Source organism: Calypte anna, chromosome 5A (genome assembly GCF_003957555.1).
Source record: "Calypte anna isolate BGI_N300 chromosome 5A, bCalAnn1_v1.p, whole genome shotgun sequence".
Taxonomy (NCBI): Eukaryota; Metazoa; Chordata; class Aves; order Apodiformes; family Trochilidae; genus Calypte; species Calypte anna.
In genome coordinates this window covers 11,840,167-11,861,030 of record NC_044251.1, presented here as the reverse complement: position 1 = coordinate 11,861,030, position 20,864 = coordinate 11,840,167, and the positions used below count along the sequence as shown (strand labels likewise).

At 36.1% G+C, this 20,864-nt stretch overlaps 1 protein-coding gene across 2 annotated transcripts in view; it reads left to right on the top strand.

Moving 5' to 3' along the window:
- The window catches only part of RYR3 (ryanodine receptor 3), a 208,420-nt gene that overhangs the window by 24,066 nt on the left and 163,490 nt on the right, over positions 1–20,864 (top strand). For both annotated transcript variants that reach the window (XM_030452246.1, XM_030452245.1), the window contains exons 2-3: positions 16,823–16,942; positions 19,372–19,479. In XM_030452246.1, coding sequence (XP_030308106.1) covers positions 16,823–16,942; positions 19,372–19,479 — 228 coding nt within the window. The remainder of the gene's footprint in view (positions 1–16,822; positions 16,943–19,371; positions 19,480–20,864) is intronic.

Here is a 20,864-nt window from a genome sequence, read left to right as displayed (position 1 = left end):
GGTCCTCCACATCTGCAGATTCACATCTCCCCCACCATGGTCATCCATGGCTGCAAATCCACATCTGCCCCTGATTAACCTTCACAGGCTGCAGATTAAATGTCTGCCCTGCTGTGATCCTACATATCTGTAGCTCCTCATCTTCCCACTATGGCCTTTCATGGACTGCAGATCCATGTGTGTCCCATTGTGGTCCTTTATGGACTGCTCCACCATGCTGCCCCTGGGCTGCAGGGAGACGCCTGCCATCTTGCTATGGCTGTGGGGAAACCTCTGCTCAGGCAGCTTCTCTTGATACTGTTGCTCTGGTATTGCTCTGATGTGCCCCTCTCTCCTGCTGTGCAGGTCTTTTTTAGTTTCATTTTCCCCTTCTGGAATATGCTACCAGCAGAGGCACATCCAGCTTCTCTAATCTGCTCAGCCTTGGCTATAGACAGACTAGAACTGGAGCTGAGAGAGCTTCCAGCAGTTTCTCACAGGAGCCACCTCTGTGCCCTGCCTGCTACCAAAACCCTGCTTCACTAACCCAAGACATCTCCAAATAATAGTAGTAGAGAGTAGCATGGGTCATTTTTGCCCATAAATGGTCCAGAGGCAGGAAATTCATATTCAGGAACTTGATCTCAGGAATAGTTAAGTGGACCTAAACGATAGCTCAGGCAAGAATCTGTACTTGCTTTCTAATATTTTATGTGACACACATCATAGTGAGTACCTTCAAGCCTGTATTTTTGAAACTTGAATGGTTGAAATCAAGCCCAGTAAAGAGTTTTTTAAATAATATCTTAATTTTCAGAAGATGTGTCTGTTTTATGAGTGAGGCTTTTCTGGAAGTTTATTTCCTCGACAAAAGCTACCAAGATGACAGTGTTAGAGAACATGTCCCTGATAACTGTTCAAACATCTCTGTATTATTTTACTTAAGGACCAACTAGAGTCAGAATTCGAGTGAGGGGGAACTTCTGTTTTTAACATCAGCTGGAACAAGTGAGGGTTTCAGTCTCAGCTTCTGATGTTGGGCCATGGGTCAGAGGTCCTGTGTGTTGTAGGTGCAGGCTGTGGAGGTCTGGGGTGAGTGAAATGAAGTGAGGGTCTTAGTGTGAGCAGCTGGAGTTGGAGCTGTAGCTCCTAGGGGCTGTGTGACTAAGTGTCACCTGCTGAGGGGGGCTGAAGCAGATATTTCCCCCTAACCTTGGGATGTGTGGGCATGTGTGTGTAATTTGCTCAGCAAACTACAAACTGGACTAGTTGGCAAGTATGAGTCCCAGCTCAGGCAGAGGGGCAGTGCTGGTAACTGAGGGAACTGCAAATTTTTCTGTGCCAGTGAGCCTTGAGACTTTAATTTACAAACTTCAGTCCTGGCCCTTAAAATCAAATAATTTTTTCTGTAGTGGTAATGATCAAATACTGGAACAGTAAAAGGTTGAGTTAAGTTGTTAGTTGTTAAGTTTACTTAACAGTAAAAGACAGTGGAGTCTCTGTCTCAGGAGATGTTCAAAACTTGACTGGATACCACCCTGAGCACCTCACTCTTTTTGACTCTGCTTTGAGCACAGAGATAGGACTAGGCAGTCCCTAAAATCTTCTAATTCAACATCATTTGATGTGATTCTTTGTGGTTAAAGCTTGCAAAGGATAAGATTATTAAATAGTACTAAAATTTAATGAGCTTCTCTGCTAAAAACTTTTCAAGGTCTGACTCTCTGATTTCCTATTGAACAGATGCTACAGACTTCATAAGTGAACCTGTGAAGTGATTTGCAAGTAAGCAGGCACTGCCAGCATCTTGTATGGAGAGAAGCAATGGGAAATGTAGTGATACTGACTTTTCTATAAAAATCAACATAATTACAAAATTAAGAACACTTCTGTTTGGCAGGGTCCACCATCTAAGTTATGAATTAAAACCCAATGTAAATTAATTTGACTTTATGCTTTGTAGCATCAGGTAGACACAGAGAAATACTTGTCTGAATTTTATGGCAAATCATTCTATTCTCATTAACTGTAGTTGTTCTCAATTATAGGTCCAATGTAGTGAGAACAAGGTTGACATAAGACACCTGTAGCTGAACATGTGGTTAGCTCATATATTTCCACTCAGTTTGCTAGAGGGTGCTGATTTGTCACTTTTTTTTTTTAGCAGTGTTACTGCTTGCATATTTGTAGGTATCTCCTACCTGTAAAATTGTTGTGCATGGGAAAAAAACAGGCAGCTGTTTGTTGGTGGTTTTAATTCTTTTATTCTTGAGGGTATATATGATAGGTATGATTAATTTATGCACTTTCAATATCCTGTCCCTGCCAGCTCTTGCTTAAACCTTGAGTATTCTGCTTTCTGTAGTCTATCTTGAGTAAACTGTGTGAATACATGACATGGGATGGACAACAGTTGAATATAGTTCAATTTTCACATTTTATTTTTGCGCCATCTTTTTTTCTTTATTTTGTCCTTTCATATATTTGTATGAAGGCTGATAAAGTATTTGCTGTGTTGTTCAAATTCTCTTTGAAATATTTCTGTCAGAATTTTGCCTGCATCTGATGACTTCTCTCTTCTAAACTGTAGCAGATGTGGATGATTTCTGAGTATAGTGAGGTTTTTGTTTTAAAGAATTGCCAAAAATATCAGAGACTCATTTTTGAAATAAATTTCCAGCACATCATAATTCAGGAATGTAACATATAGTTAAGTTTAAATACCCATGACAGTAATTTATGGTTTTCAGAATTTTTATCAGAATAGCAGACTTGATCTTAGCAGACTTGTTTGAAAAGTTTTACTGATAGAAAACATAGTAAAATATCAGGTATGTGCATATACGTAGTGGAGTATTGGCATGGTGGAGTATGGACTAAAAAAATGGAAAATGTAGCTGGATTTCAGTGTCATATTAAACATAAAATAATTTGCAGGTGTTATAACACTTTAGAAAGATTCTTTTAATTCTTCAGTTTAACATTGATAAAGTAATTATGGCTGATGATGAATTGTGCAGAATTCATCTAAGCCTGCAGAATGGAATGGTCAGTTGAAATGTGTTGATTTTCAAGTAAATTTTTACAGCTTTGCAAAATTTTTTTTTTCTGTAGTTAGCATACACAACCATATATATGTTGGCATTATGTGTCATTCACTCAATAAGGATATTAACAGAGAAGTTTAATTAATTGTTTGAAAAGCAGTACTGCATGTAAAAGATATTTAATGTTCTCTATATCTAGTAATGTATCTACATGTTGACTGAATATAGTCCTTATATTTTGACCTGTTCCTTTGCATCATATATGATCCTCCACGTGTACTTGTAAACATTTGAACCTGAAGACTGGAACTTAGTTTAAAGCTCTGCTTTCATCATTAAAAACTCCTTTAATGATGTTAGTGCTTACACCTAGATATAATATAGCTACAGTTAAATGTAGAAAAGCAGTGTAGAGTTAAATATTTAAATACAGAAAGCAGCTACTCTGTAATTTCATATACTAACTAAGCAAATGTCTGCTTTGTTTCATGGTTTTATAAACTTTTTCCAATTTGTTTTGAGATCCTAGAATTTAAGATTAATAATATTTTGTCCCATTGCAGGTCCTTGATTTTCAAAGCTGTACCCTAAGTATCCCTCTTGCCAATGGCTGGAATAGACAATATGTAAACCCGTGAATTATGTTGGGTTTTTAAAAAGATCAACAGGATTTTTGCCTGAAGTCACCATTCAAGCTTCCTTGCAAAAAAAATGTTAGTCCAAAATGTCCTAGTCCAAGACAGGCTAAAAGAGCAAGGTTGCTCAGCCTGGAAAAGAGAAGATATGGGGAAGTCTAACAGTCGCCTTGCAGTATCTGAAGAGGTTTAGAGGAAATCTGGAAAAAATGCCTTTTTGCAAGGGCATGTAGTGGTAGGAAAAGGGTAATGGTTTCAAACTGAGAGACTAGATTTAGATTAGCAATATATTAGGAGGAGATTCTTTACAGTGAGGGTGGTGAGACACTGGCACAGGTTACCCAGGGGAGCTGTGGCTGCCCACTCCCTGCAAGTGTTCAAGGCCAGGTTGGATGGGGCTTTGGGCAACCTCTATTGAGGTATTTGAACAATCCCTCTTTTGGGAGGTGTCCCTGCTCGTGCAGGGAGGTTGATACTAGATTATTTTTAATGTCCCTTGAAGTCCAAACCATTCTATGATCCAATGAAATCTTACATTCTTTTAGAGGTTGTCATGTTAAATAAATATCTGAGATATTTATAATTGATAGTTTAGGGATAATAGGGATTTAAGGAATATGCTAAATACTGTAATTTGAAATGGACATGACCTAATTTGGACTAGGCAGTGCTTGATGACTAGACAGTTGAACTTGATGATCTTAAAGGTCTTTTCCAACCTAAGTGATTCAGTTGCTATTGGTATCTTCACTAATCTGGTAGCAGTCACGCACTAAGATTCCAAAAGGCTGACAGTTTCTTTTTGGATTCCTTCTTGTTGTCAGGTGCCAAGATTTTAAAATTGGTTCATCTGTAATCAAGACAAGGCACTGGCTATTCCATTAATGTTAACCAGTCAACCAGGATTACATGTTAACCAGTAAACAAATTTTAAGCTAAAACCTGCAGGTTGAGTTTATCATATCAAATTTTTATCTCATATTCAGAAATTCTAGTTAAATGGTTAATTGCTGATATGAAAATAAATTGGTTGTCATGGATGTCCTATGTTATATCGTTCTGTTGCTAACTGGTTATTCTGCTGGTATATTACACTGATGTAAAAGAAATGAGGAAAACAAGGAAATTCTATGCAAGTCTGTATGTACACAATAATGTTACTTGCGTTCATTTCTCACTTCAAAAGGATGCTTTGTTAAAATGAACTATAATACCCTCCTTCCTAATAAATCTTGGAATTTCTTCATTTGCTCATGTAATATTATGCCAGAGGTCAGGAACGTGCCAGAGGTGCAAAGCATGCCAATACTGATACTGCCATTCATAGAATGGTTTGGGTTGGAACAGACTTTTAAAGATCATCTCATACAAACTCCTGCCACAGGCGGGGACATCTTTCACCAGATTAATTTGCTCAGAGTCCCGTCCAACCTGACTTTGAACAGTTCCAATGATGGTCCTTGCACAGCTTCTCTGGACTACCATCCTCATCCTAAAAAATTTCTTCCTTGTGCCCAGTCTAAATCTACCCTCTTTCAGTTTAAAACTGTTGCCCTATGTCCTGTCACTACAAGCCCTGGTAAAAATTCTCTCCCTCTTTCTTACAATCTCCCTTTAAGTATTGAAAGACCCCAGTAAGTTCTCTCTGGAGCCATTTGTTCTCCAGGCTGAACAACCCCAGAACTCTCAGCCATTCTTGATAATAGAGCTGTACCAACCCTCCAAGCATTTGAGGTCCTCCCTGGGACCTGCTCTGACAGTACATTCAGTCCTTATTAGGTAGATTAGGTGCTTATGCAGGACACATCTTTCTTGGATGGTTTCACTTCCTTGATTGGCATGGAATGTATCTTGATGCTTTCAGTCAACCTGTCATTCTGAGAATTAATGTGTGTGACTTCATTTCTTAAAGCACGACAGGACTCTAACTGGGAGGAGAGGACTTATTTATTTTGCCACTAATTTGCATCAATCTGGATTGCATGGTTATTTCACCCCAGCTCTGTTAACAAGGCTTCTTTTTCACTTGCTTTACTGTTTGCAGTCACAAGAGTGATTTTAAAGAATATCTGCTACTCGATTTTTATGACAGATAATGAATAAATATTTTGTATATTAGTTTCTGGTCTTGGTCCTTGTTGTGGTTGTTCCTTTGTTGTCACTGTCTCATGCTGTCTCATTCCATGAAGGACTAGGCAAAGGGAAAGGTGGGGAAAGCTGTGATACAAAAGACAGCAAAATATGTAAGGGTTTCAATGGAAGCTGGAATGCTGCATATGCAAATATAATCTGGAAGCTGCAATGGAAAAAAAAGGTAAATTGTTAATAGGGAAATACCTAACTTTCTGAAGTATTTTTTCATTCAGAAGTATTAATTTGTGAAAAGGGCTGACTACATTTTATTGCTGTCTAATGATTTGCTTATTCTGCCTTGCTGACGACCTGATATAAGATACAGAAATATGTTCCACTGTTGAAATAGGCTTTGATCCAACCACTCCTGAAGGCATAGACTGACAATGGAAACCCCAACTCTATTTTTAAAATCTTCTGAGAACTGTCAGATGATGGTGCATGAATTTCCATCAAATAACTCTGCTGTCAATAGAAGGATCAATTTGCAGTGAACAATCTGTGTTTATTGGGAGAAATTCAGGTACTTACTGGGGGAAGAAAGGCCTCGGTATGTTACTACTACACTAAGGCTTTTAATTTATTAAAAGATGTTAAAGAAAACTGACATCAAGTAATAGAAGTAAAGCTAAATCTGCTGAGGATCCATATTTCCACCACTACCATTGATTTAAAATCTGCTCTGGACACAGGTTTCCTTTATTTGTTTGTGGTTTTTGTGATGATTTACAACATGACAGTTGTTTCTAAGCACACTTTTGTTTCAGAAATTAACACATGCCCCTTACTAGAAGATTTATTTATAGACACTTAAAGCAAAGGAAAGCCTAAGATGTTATATTCATGTGACCTCTTCCTAATTCAATTGCATGACTGTGATGTCTGTATTTTGAGACCAAAATACTTTTCAGGCATGCACATCTGTGGAGGTCCTAAAATACTCTTTATCCTATGGCAGCAGAACAGTATAATCTTTTAAAATACAGAAAAGTAAAACATAACTTGAATCTTTTATGAACCTTTTTTGTTTCATAATGTTACGATCTGAAGTAACTTATAATTTTGGATGTGTGAGAACAAAGTCCAACCCCCAAGGGTTGGGTGCAAGCATAAAGTTTTATTTGACAAATAACACAAGCAAAATGATACAACCCTGTGGAGATATGGCAAATGGGTTGTGAGGAGGCAAAAGAAGGCGGAGAGGGGTGGGCAGGAAGAATGAGGGAGAGGGAAAGATATCACCACCCACGGATCCAGTGGCATCCAGCAATCCTTCTTGTTTGGGATGATGATCAAATTCCAGACGGGACAAAGGTTCTGTGCAGGGTGGTGGGTTGGTGGTAGGCAGCACTGAAGGAACCCATTGGTGTTCCTTATGTACACCAGGTTTGCCACCACTCTTGAGGCTGATTCAGGATCCAGGAATCTCATCTTACAGGAGGGTGCCCTTGCCCCACAAAAAAGGCTTTATTGTTGACCTTACCTCAGTCAGCAGCCATCAGCCAGTTTGCTGGCTCCACCTGGGCCAGAACCTACACCTAACACTTTCAGTCAATGTGAGTCTATGTCCCAATATTCTCTTTGCCAAATCATCATTTGAGGCAAAGAAAATTCAATTCCACTAAGTGGAACTTCACATGACCCATTGCTTAAATGAGAATTTTCAGCAGTTTCTGGGTGGTGATAGCAGGGAGCTAAAGGAGAGAGGGGAGCCAGAGCAGGAAAGGGAGCAAGAGAGAGGGAGAAAGCCAAAAGGGAGAATGGAAGAAATGGAAGTGAAGATGCTAAAACTGTGGCCATCTTCTGCCTTATATTTGGACTCACGGGGTGTTACGGGGTTTGTTGTTTTGTAGAGTTGGCTTAGGTCAATTGTTGATGTTTATAAGGTTATTTTGTTACTTTTCGCTTGCATTTGACTTCCAGTTGGCAGACAGGTAATGGTTCCTGCTCCTTAGCATTACATTTCAGCATGTACCTTTCCCCATGTATTTCGTAATGCAAAGCTGCTTCTAAGAACTAATCAGTGTTCAGGGAATATCAGGATCCCAGTGGCATCTGTAGTCATTTTAGGAGACTGCTGATACATGTGGAATCATTGGCAAGGACACACTATACCTTACCAATATCTTGCATTTATAGTAACTACAGCTAAATCTGTAAGCTTAGTAGGGTGTGCTTATTTTTTGTATGGTTTTATGCATGTGTTTTGGGTTTGGATTTCTTGAAGCTTGAAACTTGCTTTTACTTCATTTCCCATTTCTTCTTTTTCATGATGAGACAAAAAAAAAAAAAAAAAGAAAAAAAAAAAAGGCAGGGTTTTTTATGTTGACAGAGTAGGCAAAGCAAAAAAATCCATGGCATACACTAGTTTTGTATTTACAATAAACAATTTTTTCAAGTGAGCCACCTCTTTCAACAAAAACAGTGTCACACTTCAATTAGTCATTTGTATACTGCATAGTGTACATCAGTGTAAGTCATAATGTTACAAGTAACAATTTTTTTATTCATGAGGAATGTAATTGGCCTTTTCAAAATAAATTAATAGATATGTAGATAGATAGATAGATAAATACAGCAGAGCTTTTGAAAATTTTCCCCAAAGAATTTTTTGTTGAGAATCATACCCCAGGAGGATTTGCAACAGGAAAAGTGATGTGAGCATGCAGCACAACTTCTGATGCTGGCATGTACTTTGCTCTGAATCCATTTTCTCCATGAACATGTGACACCTAATTAACAAACTGTCACTAATTACAAAAAGATTGCACTCTTTTCTCAGTATAAGAAACTAAACAAACTCAATTGTTCTAGTTAGATGGCAAGCAAATGCAATAATTTATATTTCTGGATCAAAGCCTCAAAACCAAAACAATCCAAGTGAAAATTTAATCAAGGAAGGTTTTCATTTTTATGAACTAATTGATTTTGAAGTCTAAATACTTAGGAATGTATTGCCTTGGTAAATAGCCAGAATTTTCCACATCCTTCATCTGAGGTAGAAAAAGCAGTAGCCTAAGTAAAAAGCCCTACCAGGAGAGTTTTTCTTATATTTTTTTTTTTCTCCCCAAGCTGAATATGGTTTGCTCAGGACCACGACTGGGAATTTAAAATGTCCCAGTCCTTGTCTCAACGCATGAACATTTAATTGGTTTTTCTCTGCCCTGTCCCACAGGGATAAGTGGGGAATGGACATCACTAACAGAGATAAAAATCACCATCACCTTGCTGTCTTCTATTTTGGTACCCAGTATACAAAAAAAAACAAAACCAAAAACAAAACAAAACAAAAAGTGGACAGGCTTGAGATATTCCAGAGGAGAGCCATGATGTTGTTCAAAAGCCTGAGAAGCATATCATGTGAGGAAAGGCTGGAGGATGGGATTTGTCCAACCTTGAGAAAAGACACCTTAAGGGAGGACCTCAGCACCATGTGCCAGTAATTGCAGGGTGGCTACAAAGAAGATGGAAACTCCCCTTTATGAGGAGTCACATGGAAGAAACAGAAGGTAATGGGTGCAAGTTGCTCCTGGAAAGATTCAAAGTAGACACAAGGAAAATTTTTCAGAAGAAGAACAATTAGCCATTGGCATAATCTTCCTAGAGAAGTGGTGAATTCCCCAATTTACCTCTATCAAAATTCAACTGTACAGACTGCTAGTCCATCTTGTCTAGAATGTGATTTTGCCAATAAATATTGGGCCAGATGATCCTTGAGGTCAGTTTCAGGCTGGAATTCTATAGGTTTAAGACTATAGGTTTGAAGAGGTCTGCATCTTTCAAATGTGGAAGTAATGGAATCCATTTAAGCAGCGCTGAATGTAGCTTGTTTCAGAATGAGTGAAAAGATTGACTATATCCACTAGAGAAGATGGAAACTAACTACATTGTGTAATCTTTATTTAATATTTTTATTTAAAAAATTATTCAGCCAAAACACATAAGTAACTAATTTTATTTTTGTATTAGAAATCTTCATATGCTTCATCAACTTGCTAACCTGAGTAATCTTTCTTCATTTTTCTTCTTTAATTTGCAAACCAAGGGATGTGTGTCACTGTTTCATATGCATTGTTAGCCCCATAGCCGAAGGTGTGAAATTCAACAACAGCAAAGTGCTTTATCACTCTAAGAAAAAAGTAGCATTGTCAGACCAAGTGAAAAAGTACTTCGATTACTCAAGTAATTCTCAAGATGAAAAGTTAAATATATAGAAAACAGAGGGCAACATTGCCTTTTGATGTAGGATCAACACAGCATGAGAGGCAGTTGCAGATTAAATTGTGGATATTCTAATGTATATTTTAAATGTATATATATATGTATATATATAGTGTATATTGTAAATCACATTCTAACATATAGCAGCTGTGAAGGATTTTTTAGCATGTATGGGATCCTGAAAAAACAGAGGTTTAAGAGACTTCATGGTGCCTAAGAAAATAGACTATATCCATGCAACAACACCCCCACAGATGTTAACATAAACCTTGTTTTAAAGACCTATGGTGATACAGACCCCACAAGCTACCCAATTTTAGTATTTTGCTATGCATATTATTAGCACAGGAGAAGGAAACCCTTTTCTAATAACCAGCATGTATCTTGCTGCAGTTAAAGATTTATATTACTAGTTCTTTCTGTTATATGTGGGAATATTCCCTTTCATTTTGCAGCAGCCTCTCCTATACATTTAAAAACTGTTTATCATGGCCCTAATTAGTTGGATTGTTCTAAATTTATTTCACTAGACCTAAAGGTCACTAAGACTGGAGCAGGTTGCTTATGACATTGTTCAGTTGGGTTTGGAGGTACAAAGATGGGTACTCCACAACCAATCAGTGTGTTTGATGGTACTTATGAGGGGGGGAGAGGCAGGGGGGGCAGGGGAGGGAAAGAGAGAGAGGGAGGACCTGAGGAAGGGCATAAGTAGGTAGAGCACTCACAGAAGAGTGAAACTTAGTTAAAAAGAAACCATTAAAACTGGAAAATGGCCAGGGGAAGGTCAAATGATTACTGGGATGATGCTCAGATAAGTAAAAACTTATCAGTAGGCTAGGATTTCTCAGCCTAGAAAAGACAGGCTGGATGTGACTTGATGTGGATGTGCAGTGATCTTCACTGACTGTTGTGATGCTGGAGCCACAGGTTCAAAACAAACACAAGACTTGGATTTTCCTGAGCTGTACCACTGCAGAGCAAAGAAGGCTGCAACTTAAAATTTTAAAAGGGTTCAAGAGGAGGCTGGACAGCTAGAGGATGCATAGCAGGCATATCTGCCTCATGTTCAAAAGCAATGTCTGGATCTGAAAATTTCCTTCCTTGAAAATAGTGGTGCTCATCCTCCTTGAACTGAGAATAATTGAGAAGAAACCACAGGCAGTATAAGAAATTATCTTCCATATTTTGAAGTCAAGTTCTTTGCAAAACTAAGTGGCCAAGCTCTAGCAAATGTAAAATTCTAGCAAGGATTTGTTTTCCACTGTACCCTTCTTTCCCCTACTTCAAGTTCTTCTGATGAGGTTAAGTTAAAAAGTGACTTTTCCCCTTAAGAGCAGAAAAATCCAGTTTCATATCCTAGTTCAACACTCCTAGTTCAAGCTCCAGTTTAGGAGTAGAAATACTCTCCTAATTCTAAATTTAAAGACTGCAAGATTGCTTCTGAATGGGCCAAAACTGTGTTTCCTGTACCTGTTTCTAGAAATGACTATAAATATTTAGTGACATTACTCATGCACTGAAGCTGTGCATTTTGGACAAAAATGTGCAAAAAAAATACAAGTTCATGGAGACAGCTTTGCAGTGAAACCACTCCCCTTGCAAAAGGAAGTGGTGGGCAGGCACAAATTTATGGAATCCAGCTTTGGTTAGGGCATTGTCAACTCTGCCTATAATTCCTTGTTAAGAGGAATGCATGTCCATTTCTGGTGTATTTTACTTGTTCTCCAAGATCATTCCAGAAAATTTAAAAGGAATGCAGTCCGTGGAAAAATCAGTTTCTAGTTAGTGTTATTCAAGATGTTTATTTGCTCATATCATGTGCTTTGTAATACAGTAAGATGCATCAGTAGGATGTCTATCAAAGAGTGAAGGCAGCTTCATGAAGTTTCATGAAGTTCTTTCCAACACTGATCCACAGTCAGGAAGTTTCACAGTCTCACAGTAACCAGGCTTGTAGAGAACATCAACCAGTTATGCTTGTTTTACCACAGAAAACAGGAGCTCTGAGTTTCTTTAACAGATATGTGTTGTGTGTTTTGGTGTTTGTTTTTTTTTTTTAAAGTCTTTTCTTCATGAAGAGGATATATTATAAACCAAAAACTTTTCTGTGGTGTTACAAGAGAAAGTACTTTCAAATCAATTCCATATAATTTTACATTAAAGCCTGTCATTTATGTGTAAGCACCCACTTGCATGTTTATGTGCAGCTGTGAGTAAAATATAAGTAAAACGTCCGTTTTTTTGAGGAAACAGCTTCTAGTTATTACAGTCTACAGGTTTAATAATGAAGCTGATTAATTTTCTAAAACTGATTAGTTCTCAATGTCATGTCAATTGTATTTTGACAATTCATTTTCAGTACTGAATATAATAGAAAATACAGAGATTTGATATTTATTGAATCGGTAGCAAACTAAATATAAGGTGCCATCTTCCAGCAAATTTTGCTTATTGTATATGTGTAAGTAAATATGCAGGTATATGTTTAGTGTATTGATGGTTTTGTGCTTCTTAATATGAAAAGTATGGAAGTGTGTCTAGTGTTGACTACAACCTCTGTACAGACTATAAATTATTATATTTTTTAATTCTAGGACATATATGCAATGTAATGAAGGCATTTCATTAGCTGTGGGCACCTATTTTCAAATTCTGAATTGAAAAACTAGTGAACTTAGCAGAAGCAAGGCCATGCCTACAACACATTGATTCACCTTGATAAGAGAATCACTTTGCAGCAATCCAAGTCTTAGTTAATTAAAATTGATTTTGTTTACATTTTGGTTTATTGCTTCATCTCAGCCTAAGTCAACCATCACTATCATGAAACCAAGGGAGGGAGACAGCCTGAAGACTGACAATAGTTGATTATAAACACTTTTATAAAATTAGATAGCATTCTGCTTCTTGCTGAAGGCTAGGAATCACAGCTTCCAGTTAAAGAAATTGTTTAAAATTAGATCTACTTTTGTGAAGAGCTAAGTTGTATTTCAGTAACTGGTTCCACCTTAAAAGCATAAGGTAGTGAGTGACTCTTGTTTAGAAATACCTTGGTTTCTCTGCAGAATTTCAGACCACCTGGAATATATTTTAGTAATACCAATGTGTTTCTGTGTATAAACATTCTTAGAATTGGGGTTGGAGTTAACTGTTCTGTGTCCATTTGCTAAAGGACTGGTGGATGAATCCTAACCATGTGAGGAATTTCTAGACAGAAGGGGAGAATTTTCACTTCCTCTTAATTCAGAAAAATATTTTCCAATTGCTATTTATCTGTATTTGCAATTAGATATTAATTATGGTAGTAAAAAGTAATCATGTGGTTAACTTTGTGTAATTATTGATGATTTTCTGCTAGAAACCACTTAGTGGTAATGCATAGTTATAACGTATACTTTCTGAGCAACAATAGTGAAAGCAGATTTGTGTGCAAGGCTTAGTGTCTTAGCAAATGTCTTATTTTTATGTGATAAATATATGTGATATTTTGATCAACCAGAAACTATTCCCCCCATTTGCTCACTGAAACAAAACGTTGGAAAAATTAGAAAACTTTGATACAAATGGTACATGTAACAGTTTTGGTGTGAAAAGGTTTAATGCATGGTAGAGAGAGATGTGTGAATCCATAACAGTATCTCTATTTAGAACCTTGAAGTGGATATTTTTCTTAAATTAGATTATTTGAGATTAAATAATCTGAGAAACTTGATCTAAATTAGCCCTTCTCTAGTGAGGTGTTGGACCACTGCTTACAGAGGTCCTTTACAGCATGTGGTTCCATGTACTTTAAACCTGTTTTGTATTAAAAAAACCCCAAACAACAATAACACACTAACAAAGAAAAAAAACCCAAAGCAAAACAACAACAACAAAAAAAACCCCAACAACAAACAAAAGTAGAGGTGCTACATTAAAAAGATTCTATTAAAAAACTCATTAAATTCGAAGCATTTAAATGTCTCAAATTCCAGGTTAGCAAAATGGATCTCAAGGAAGTTGTATGGGTTTGTATGTTTTTGTGGTGTTTTTTTTCTTTATTAATCTTTTAGAACTGACTGCATTTAACTTAACTAATAACTCATCGCTACTTATTGTATGTCTCCACATCTCATTGGACATGCAGGCTTCTCCTTGTCATATTAAAAAAGGTATATTTAAGAAAATTATTGAAGTTCTGTATAAGAAAATAGAGATAGAAATAAAGGTTGAATGGCTATAGCACCGTGTGTATTTAAAAACTAAGGGAAGGAGAAAATGAGTTTGCCGTGAAAAAAGTTTGAGAATTTGTGCAAGATAAGACTCAAGAAAATAAGATACTGCTGAGACATAGTCTACAATTTCATTATAGGATAACAGCTCCATAAAACTGATTTCTATTAGTGTCTCCAGGCCAGAAAAGCAATTTCAGACCTCAGCAAAATGAGCTTACTTCAGTAAGTACACTGTAATACTGAGTCATCTTAACACCGAGTCATTGCTTTGTTTGCAGCTTATATGGATTCCACTAATGCCTTTTCCTCAGTCTACCTGCACAGAAATTGTAAACTCTTTAAAACTCTGCTCCAGATCATTTGCAAACACACTATTATTGCCATAATGCCACTTCTAAGAAACTGCATTAAAGGGGTTTATCCTATGTAACAAAAATTGTTTGTTAAATGTTACTATACAAATGAAAGGGTACATTGGAAAATTAGGGGAATAATGTAAAACATTGATATCAAATCCTGCATACAGTCCTTGCTTAAGAGATTATCAGTGTTTATACTTTGAAGTTATGGCATTTAATGATAGTTAAAGACCTTGTGATAACATTGTAAATTCTAAAAAGACATGCATATTTCTTGAATTCTGGAAAATTAAAATATTAATTTCATTATGCTAGAAACCTTTGCCCTTCTGTGCATGTGGATTTAAAAAGAAAATAGGTCATTTATTTGAGTAATGATCATTTTAAGTAAGTTTTTATGTTTGTTGTCTGAAGGCATAATTTTATTTTTTAAGAAATTATGGATTTCCATAGGTACTATGTATATGTCTTTGTAGAATAATGGTTAAATAGAAAAATGATTAAAATGTTTTAAATACATCTGTTTTTTTCTTTCACATGTACATATACTTCTGATGCCAATTTTTAAAAAGTCATGAACAGAGAGGTATGGAGTAATGAGTGCTTAATTATATTGCTTATATTTAGCAACTTATTACACCAAGGTTTAAAAGCAGAAATATTTTACTAATGATTTTGAAAGCTCTATTCAAGAAAGCATTTTACAGAAATGGAAGCAGAAGCAGCAGGGGGAAAAGACACTGCACTTGCTTAGCATTAATTAGCTAATTCTTTCTACCTTCTACTCAACTATGTATCTTAGAAATGTTTTTTAAAATTGCTTGAACTCCCATTCTTTGCTATTAAACACTATTGATATGAAAATGAGGAAAACACTGTAACAGCTGATCAGTCTGAAATAAAACAGCTATACATTTTTTGTAGTAGTGAGCAGTGAAGTGTCACTGATGAAAATGCCATATAATTTTGTACACACTTGGAATATCAGCCAAGGCAAAGACCTGGTTTTGAATCCTCATTTTAAGGGCAGGTCACTGAATTCCCTTGGTGAGAATTGCTTTGTCACTCCCAGCTTTTATTTCAAGTGGTAGTAGCCGTGCTACTGTCATAGTATTGCAGTTGCATAAGGGGACTGGAAAAAGCAGTGCTGCTTTTAGAACATAATTGTTCAAGGGATCTCTGAGGTCAGTACAGGTGGCTGTTGTCTGTCTGCTTTGACAATAATTGACACCAGGATAACTTCATAGCTGGATGGGGCACTGACATATCAAATCACTCTTGTTTTATCAGCTTCCACCCCCTTAAAAACTTCTAAGGCAGAAGGTGTTATTTTGGTGAAGACTTACATACCTGTATAAAAATAAGCTCTCCTACATGTTAGTTTGCAAGGTGGTGTTTTCCTTGGTTGGTGGACAAGTTTTGGGAAAGAAAATTATTTTTCTGACTCTACCTTTGACAAAGTTTAACATTAAAAATAATCTGTTTTGGCTTGCTTATATCAGCCCTGGTATCACATGTTAAGAGGTGAATAAGAGCTTGGCAATTCTTAAGTGTGCCTTTGGCTTTGCATTACGTAACCATTTGTAAAAGAGCTTTTAGAGTAATTAGGAATACTAAACAAAAGGGCTATTTCATCTCACTTTTCCAGAGTGCTCTTATTCTTGCAATATTCACTTGAGGGCTTCTCTTGACTTATTTGAACTGTCACTTGAGAAGTGCCTCTTGAATCCTCCTTTGTACTCAGAGGTTTCTAAATTGAACGACACCAGAAAGATTTTGCATTCAGGGCACTTGTGTTGAGGGCTCACTGTGCTAAGAAAACATTTGTCTGTATTTAGGTTATAGTTGTTTGCAAAATCATAGTAACAAGTTTCAACTGTAAACACTGAACATGTTTTACTGAGCAAAACTGCCTAATTGTACTTAGAGTTGTTTTATGACACCATAGCCAGCCACTGCTAAAGCAACAGAAGGGCACAACACTTGTGAAAGCTCTGGAGAGAGTATATTGTCTTTATCACTTTGATGTAGTCTTGAATAAAAATCTACACCCAAGCATCTGTTAATTTACATATCAAAAGGATCCTTGCATAGGTACATGATATCAGTTATAGGTGTATAACATGTTCATTTTCAACAGATTCTGTGTTCCAGAATTTCTTACCAGTACAGTGTGTACATTACTTCCAGATGTTTACTTATTTTTTTCTCATGTTTTTCTTGTTTGGTGACAGGATGACGAAGTAGTACTTCAGTGTGTTGCCAGTATTCACAAAGAACAAAGGAAGTTTTGCTTGGCAGCTGAGGGACTTGGGAATCGCCTGTGCTTTTTGGAACCAACATCAGAAGCTAAAGTAAGAAGCTGATATTCTCAACTGCTGTGACCTGTCAGTGAATGTTAACCTACTTGTTATCAACAAATACATTTCATTATGGTTTCTTTAATGTGATGCTAGATGCACCTGTTATAGGCTTTCTTTCAGTGACTTCAACATAAGATTTCTTAGAGATTCTGAATATACTTCGAGGCACACCTGATAAGTCAAAAGCCACTATTCTTAAACTATCTAAAATAATTCCTGTAACTGAAATACCTCATCTTAAAATCAAAAGTAAGTCTCCAGACTGTTATAAATATTTACGTTTACTAAAAGAATTACTCCTGTTACTGCTGTAGGTTCGAATATCTTGGTATACTAAACTGGTAATTTTAGAAATGTTGCCACCTGTTAGTTACTGGTATTATGTTGCCCCTAACTGTGTTGGTTAATCAGGAAGTTGAGACTACAGGGAGCAGAATTATTAAGCAACTGAAAAGTTTTAAAGATAACACGTGGCAAAAAGGGAAAAAATAGCAAGAGAACTGTGAAGAAAAAAATAAAAAGAGTAGTAAGAGGAACCTGAGAGAAAAAAAGAAAGAAGACATAAAAGTTTTGACCTGTACTACAGCAGAATGTTATGAAAGGCAAATGGAAGACCTCCTCCCTCCCTTTGTTCTCTCTGCATCTTCTTCTGGTTTTGTTTTGTGTCTTTCTTATCTCTTCTTCCTCCTAATTTATTTCTCCCTCTCAGTTTTTTTCTTTAGTGGTGACTTTGTATGTTTTCTCTAGATATAGTGCCATGTTGTCCTATTTTTAGTCTGGGTATTATAGCCATGTTACATCCACAGGGTTTATTTATGCACTATGAAAGGCCTTAGTTCATTTTTATGCTGAAAAAATATACTGCTTCTAAATTTGCATTTCATTGCATTTCAAGAGTTCAGAGAGATAGTGTGGTTCCAGTGCACTTTACTAATCACCAATAATCTTTTCACATACTTAAATAAAAGCAATATGATTTCATACACGTATGTTTTGTGTTTGTGTATATGGACATAGATGCAGTTCATGAATGCTAAAAAATCAGTACCCCATAACTGAGTAATATGGTCTAAGTTTTTCTTGTTAAGTCACTGCAGTTAATGAAATAATGAACTGCTTGCTATTTATAATCATCTAGTCATGTAAGAAAGATGCAAGAGTTCACTTGAGCTCAATAACATATGTAAAAATCATATATATCTATCTAATACATGTAATTTTAATGTCAAGTCTTTGGGCTGAATGTCTTTTCCAAAACGTGTTTGAAAACACCGAACTAAAAATGTAAGAATCTGTAGAGGATATTAAAGGGTGGGAGTTCCAGCTGTACTTGATTAGTTTGCTGTAATGACTTCAGCAAGTTTAGAAATATCTTAATTGTATCATTTCCCTTTTCACCACCTCAAAACTCAGCATTATCAAGAATTTTATTCCCTCTTGTCACACTGATTCAAAAAAGAAAAAGGAGTGTGTATTCACTTTAAAGCTCTTACCCATGATCTATATTATAAATCACATCGTAATGTATTTCTGAGTTTGGAAAGGAACTGTGGGGATCAAGTCCTGCTCAGAGCAGGTTCAGCTCCTTCAGATGGCTCAGGACACTGCACAGTCAGGGGCTGAGCATGTCCAGGCATGGAAATCCCACAGCCTCTCTGGGTAACCTGTTCCAGTGTTTACCAGGCACACAGGAAAAATGGTTTTTTTTCTCATGTGTAAATAGCATTGCCTGTACTTCAGTTTGTGTCAATTTCTTGTTGTCCTTTCACTGCTGTACCACTGTGTAGAGTCTGGCTCTCTGGTTCTTTCCTGGCACATATTTATTTACAGAGATGATTGCCCTGGAGATGCTTTTCTTGGACACATCAATGCCAATAAATTGAAAAAATGTCTGCTGTTCTTGAACTGAGTATAAGTTTCATGTCTCAAAACCAGCAGGCATATTGATTAAGCAACTGAGAAGCTTTCCTAAAATAGTTCATGTTGTTTATCATAAGATTCTGAATATTTGCCATTTAATGACAACTATAAATATGATCATAACATCAGCTTTATATGTCAAATAAGATCATACATCTTTTGTCAGAGATGCTAGAAAACAAATACAATGTTCATGATGTAATTCTAAAAGACAGGAAAGCAATACTGTGCAGAGAAAAACTTTTTGCTTTTGAGCCTGAAGATGTTATGTTTTACTGTGAGGAATACAGCTCTAGGATAATTAAAGTTATCGCACTGACAAGTTATGAAGAATGAATTTATATTATTTTTATGTAGGTAAATAGCATGAATCTCAAAAAAAAAAAAAGTGTAAACATTAAGTATGGATTTAAAAATTAAAATACATGCCTGTACAGACATACTTCTCATTGCCTTTCACCTGCTCTGCTGATCTGTCCTTACACTGTTTATTTCAACAGTATGTTCCTCCAGACCTTTGCATCTGTAATTTTGTCCTTGAACAGTCCCTTTCTGTCAGAGCCCTTCAAGAAATGCTGGCTAACACAGGAGATAATGCTAGTGAAGGGGTAAGTAAATTTACATAAAAGAATATTTCACTTTTGAATACGGATTGTTCTTCTTTCTTTCCTTGCTCCAGGATTTTTTAGGACAGGGTCCTTATGTCATAGCAAATTATTAGTTTTCCTGGGATATTATTGCTCCAAATGTATGATGATACTAATTTCTCTTTAGCATTGAGGAGTAGGTGCACTTATCTTAAAATATTTACAAAGAACAGAAATATCATCCTCAGAGATTAATTGTTACTATCAGTCTAGAACTGTATACAGAAAAAGGAAGCAGGGAATCCATGGACTGTCTGCCTTTTGTGGACCTGAGGAGAATATATGAGACAGGTTTGGTCTGAAACAGAAATTACTGCTATAAAGGCATTGTTGTATTACAAGGCTGTTTATCAATGTGGAAAGCAAAATAATTTTCTCATCATGTAAATATTCTATCTCATTTCAATGAGCTAAGAAAATATTTCAGGTATTTAGATTTAATTTGATTTATCTAGCTTCAATGAAATCAACAGCTTGAAACAAAGTCCTATCAGAGACACAAAGTGACACGTTAAATCTCTTAGTTCAAAAATAAAAACACACTAGATTTCTTTAATTTTGTAACTAAACCAAAACATTATTTGAGTTTAACTAAAACGTGGTAACAAGCAAGAGCTGTTGGGTAGAAATAATTATTTCAAAATTATCTTATTTGAGTTTCTTAACCTTTTACTGTATTAGCACAAAAATACTTACTGGAATTCTTACAGTCTTGTTTAAAGTGACTTTGCAGTAAAGAATGTTGTGACTATGCTTGTATTTCACATTACTGAAGTTTCAATTGAGTTTCCACTTCGACTCTAAGATATACTAAGAATGACTGAAAGAGGGTTTCTGCACTGGGGTGATCAGGATGCATTTTATTATACATTCTATGTTACTGACAAAGTGATTTGAAAACTCTACTTTTCATAGAACTTCTAAGCTACTTTTTCTGGTGAAAGATGTAAGCTTAATCCAAACCTCAGGTAAAGACTTGTCTGTATTTTCAAAGATCTGCATGGACAATGATAATTTTTCACTGATCAGCTGAGCCTCATTTCTAGTTGTTAAGGTGAGACAGATGCCTCTCATCTACACATTAACACTTCTGGAAGTTTTAGAAGTTATACTTTGTGTTGCATCTGTGAAATTTTGTCCAATAGCCCCCCAAAAACCCATTATTATCAATCAGAAATCAAAATCCCTTATATATTTTCTATATTTTTTATATCTTAAAATTATGGGAGAAATATAGTAGTGAAATAACAAATATGAATTATATTTCAAAAACATGTTAGGTTGAAAAGAGAAAGGGAAATATATTTATGTCTTATGATCACTCATTTTTTTTAAAATTCCCTAAT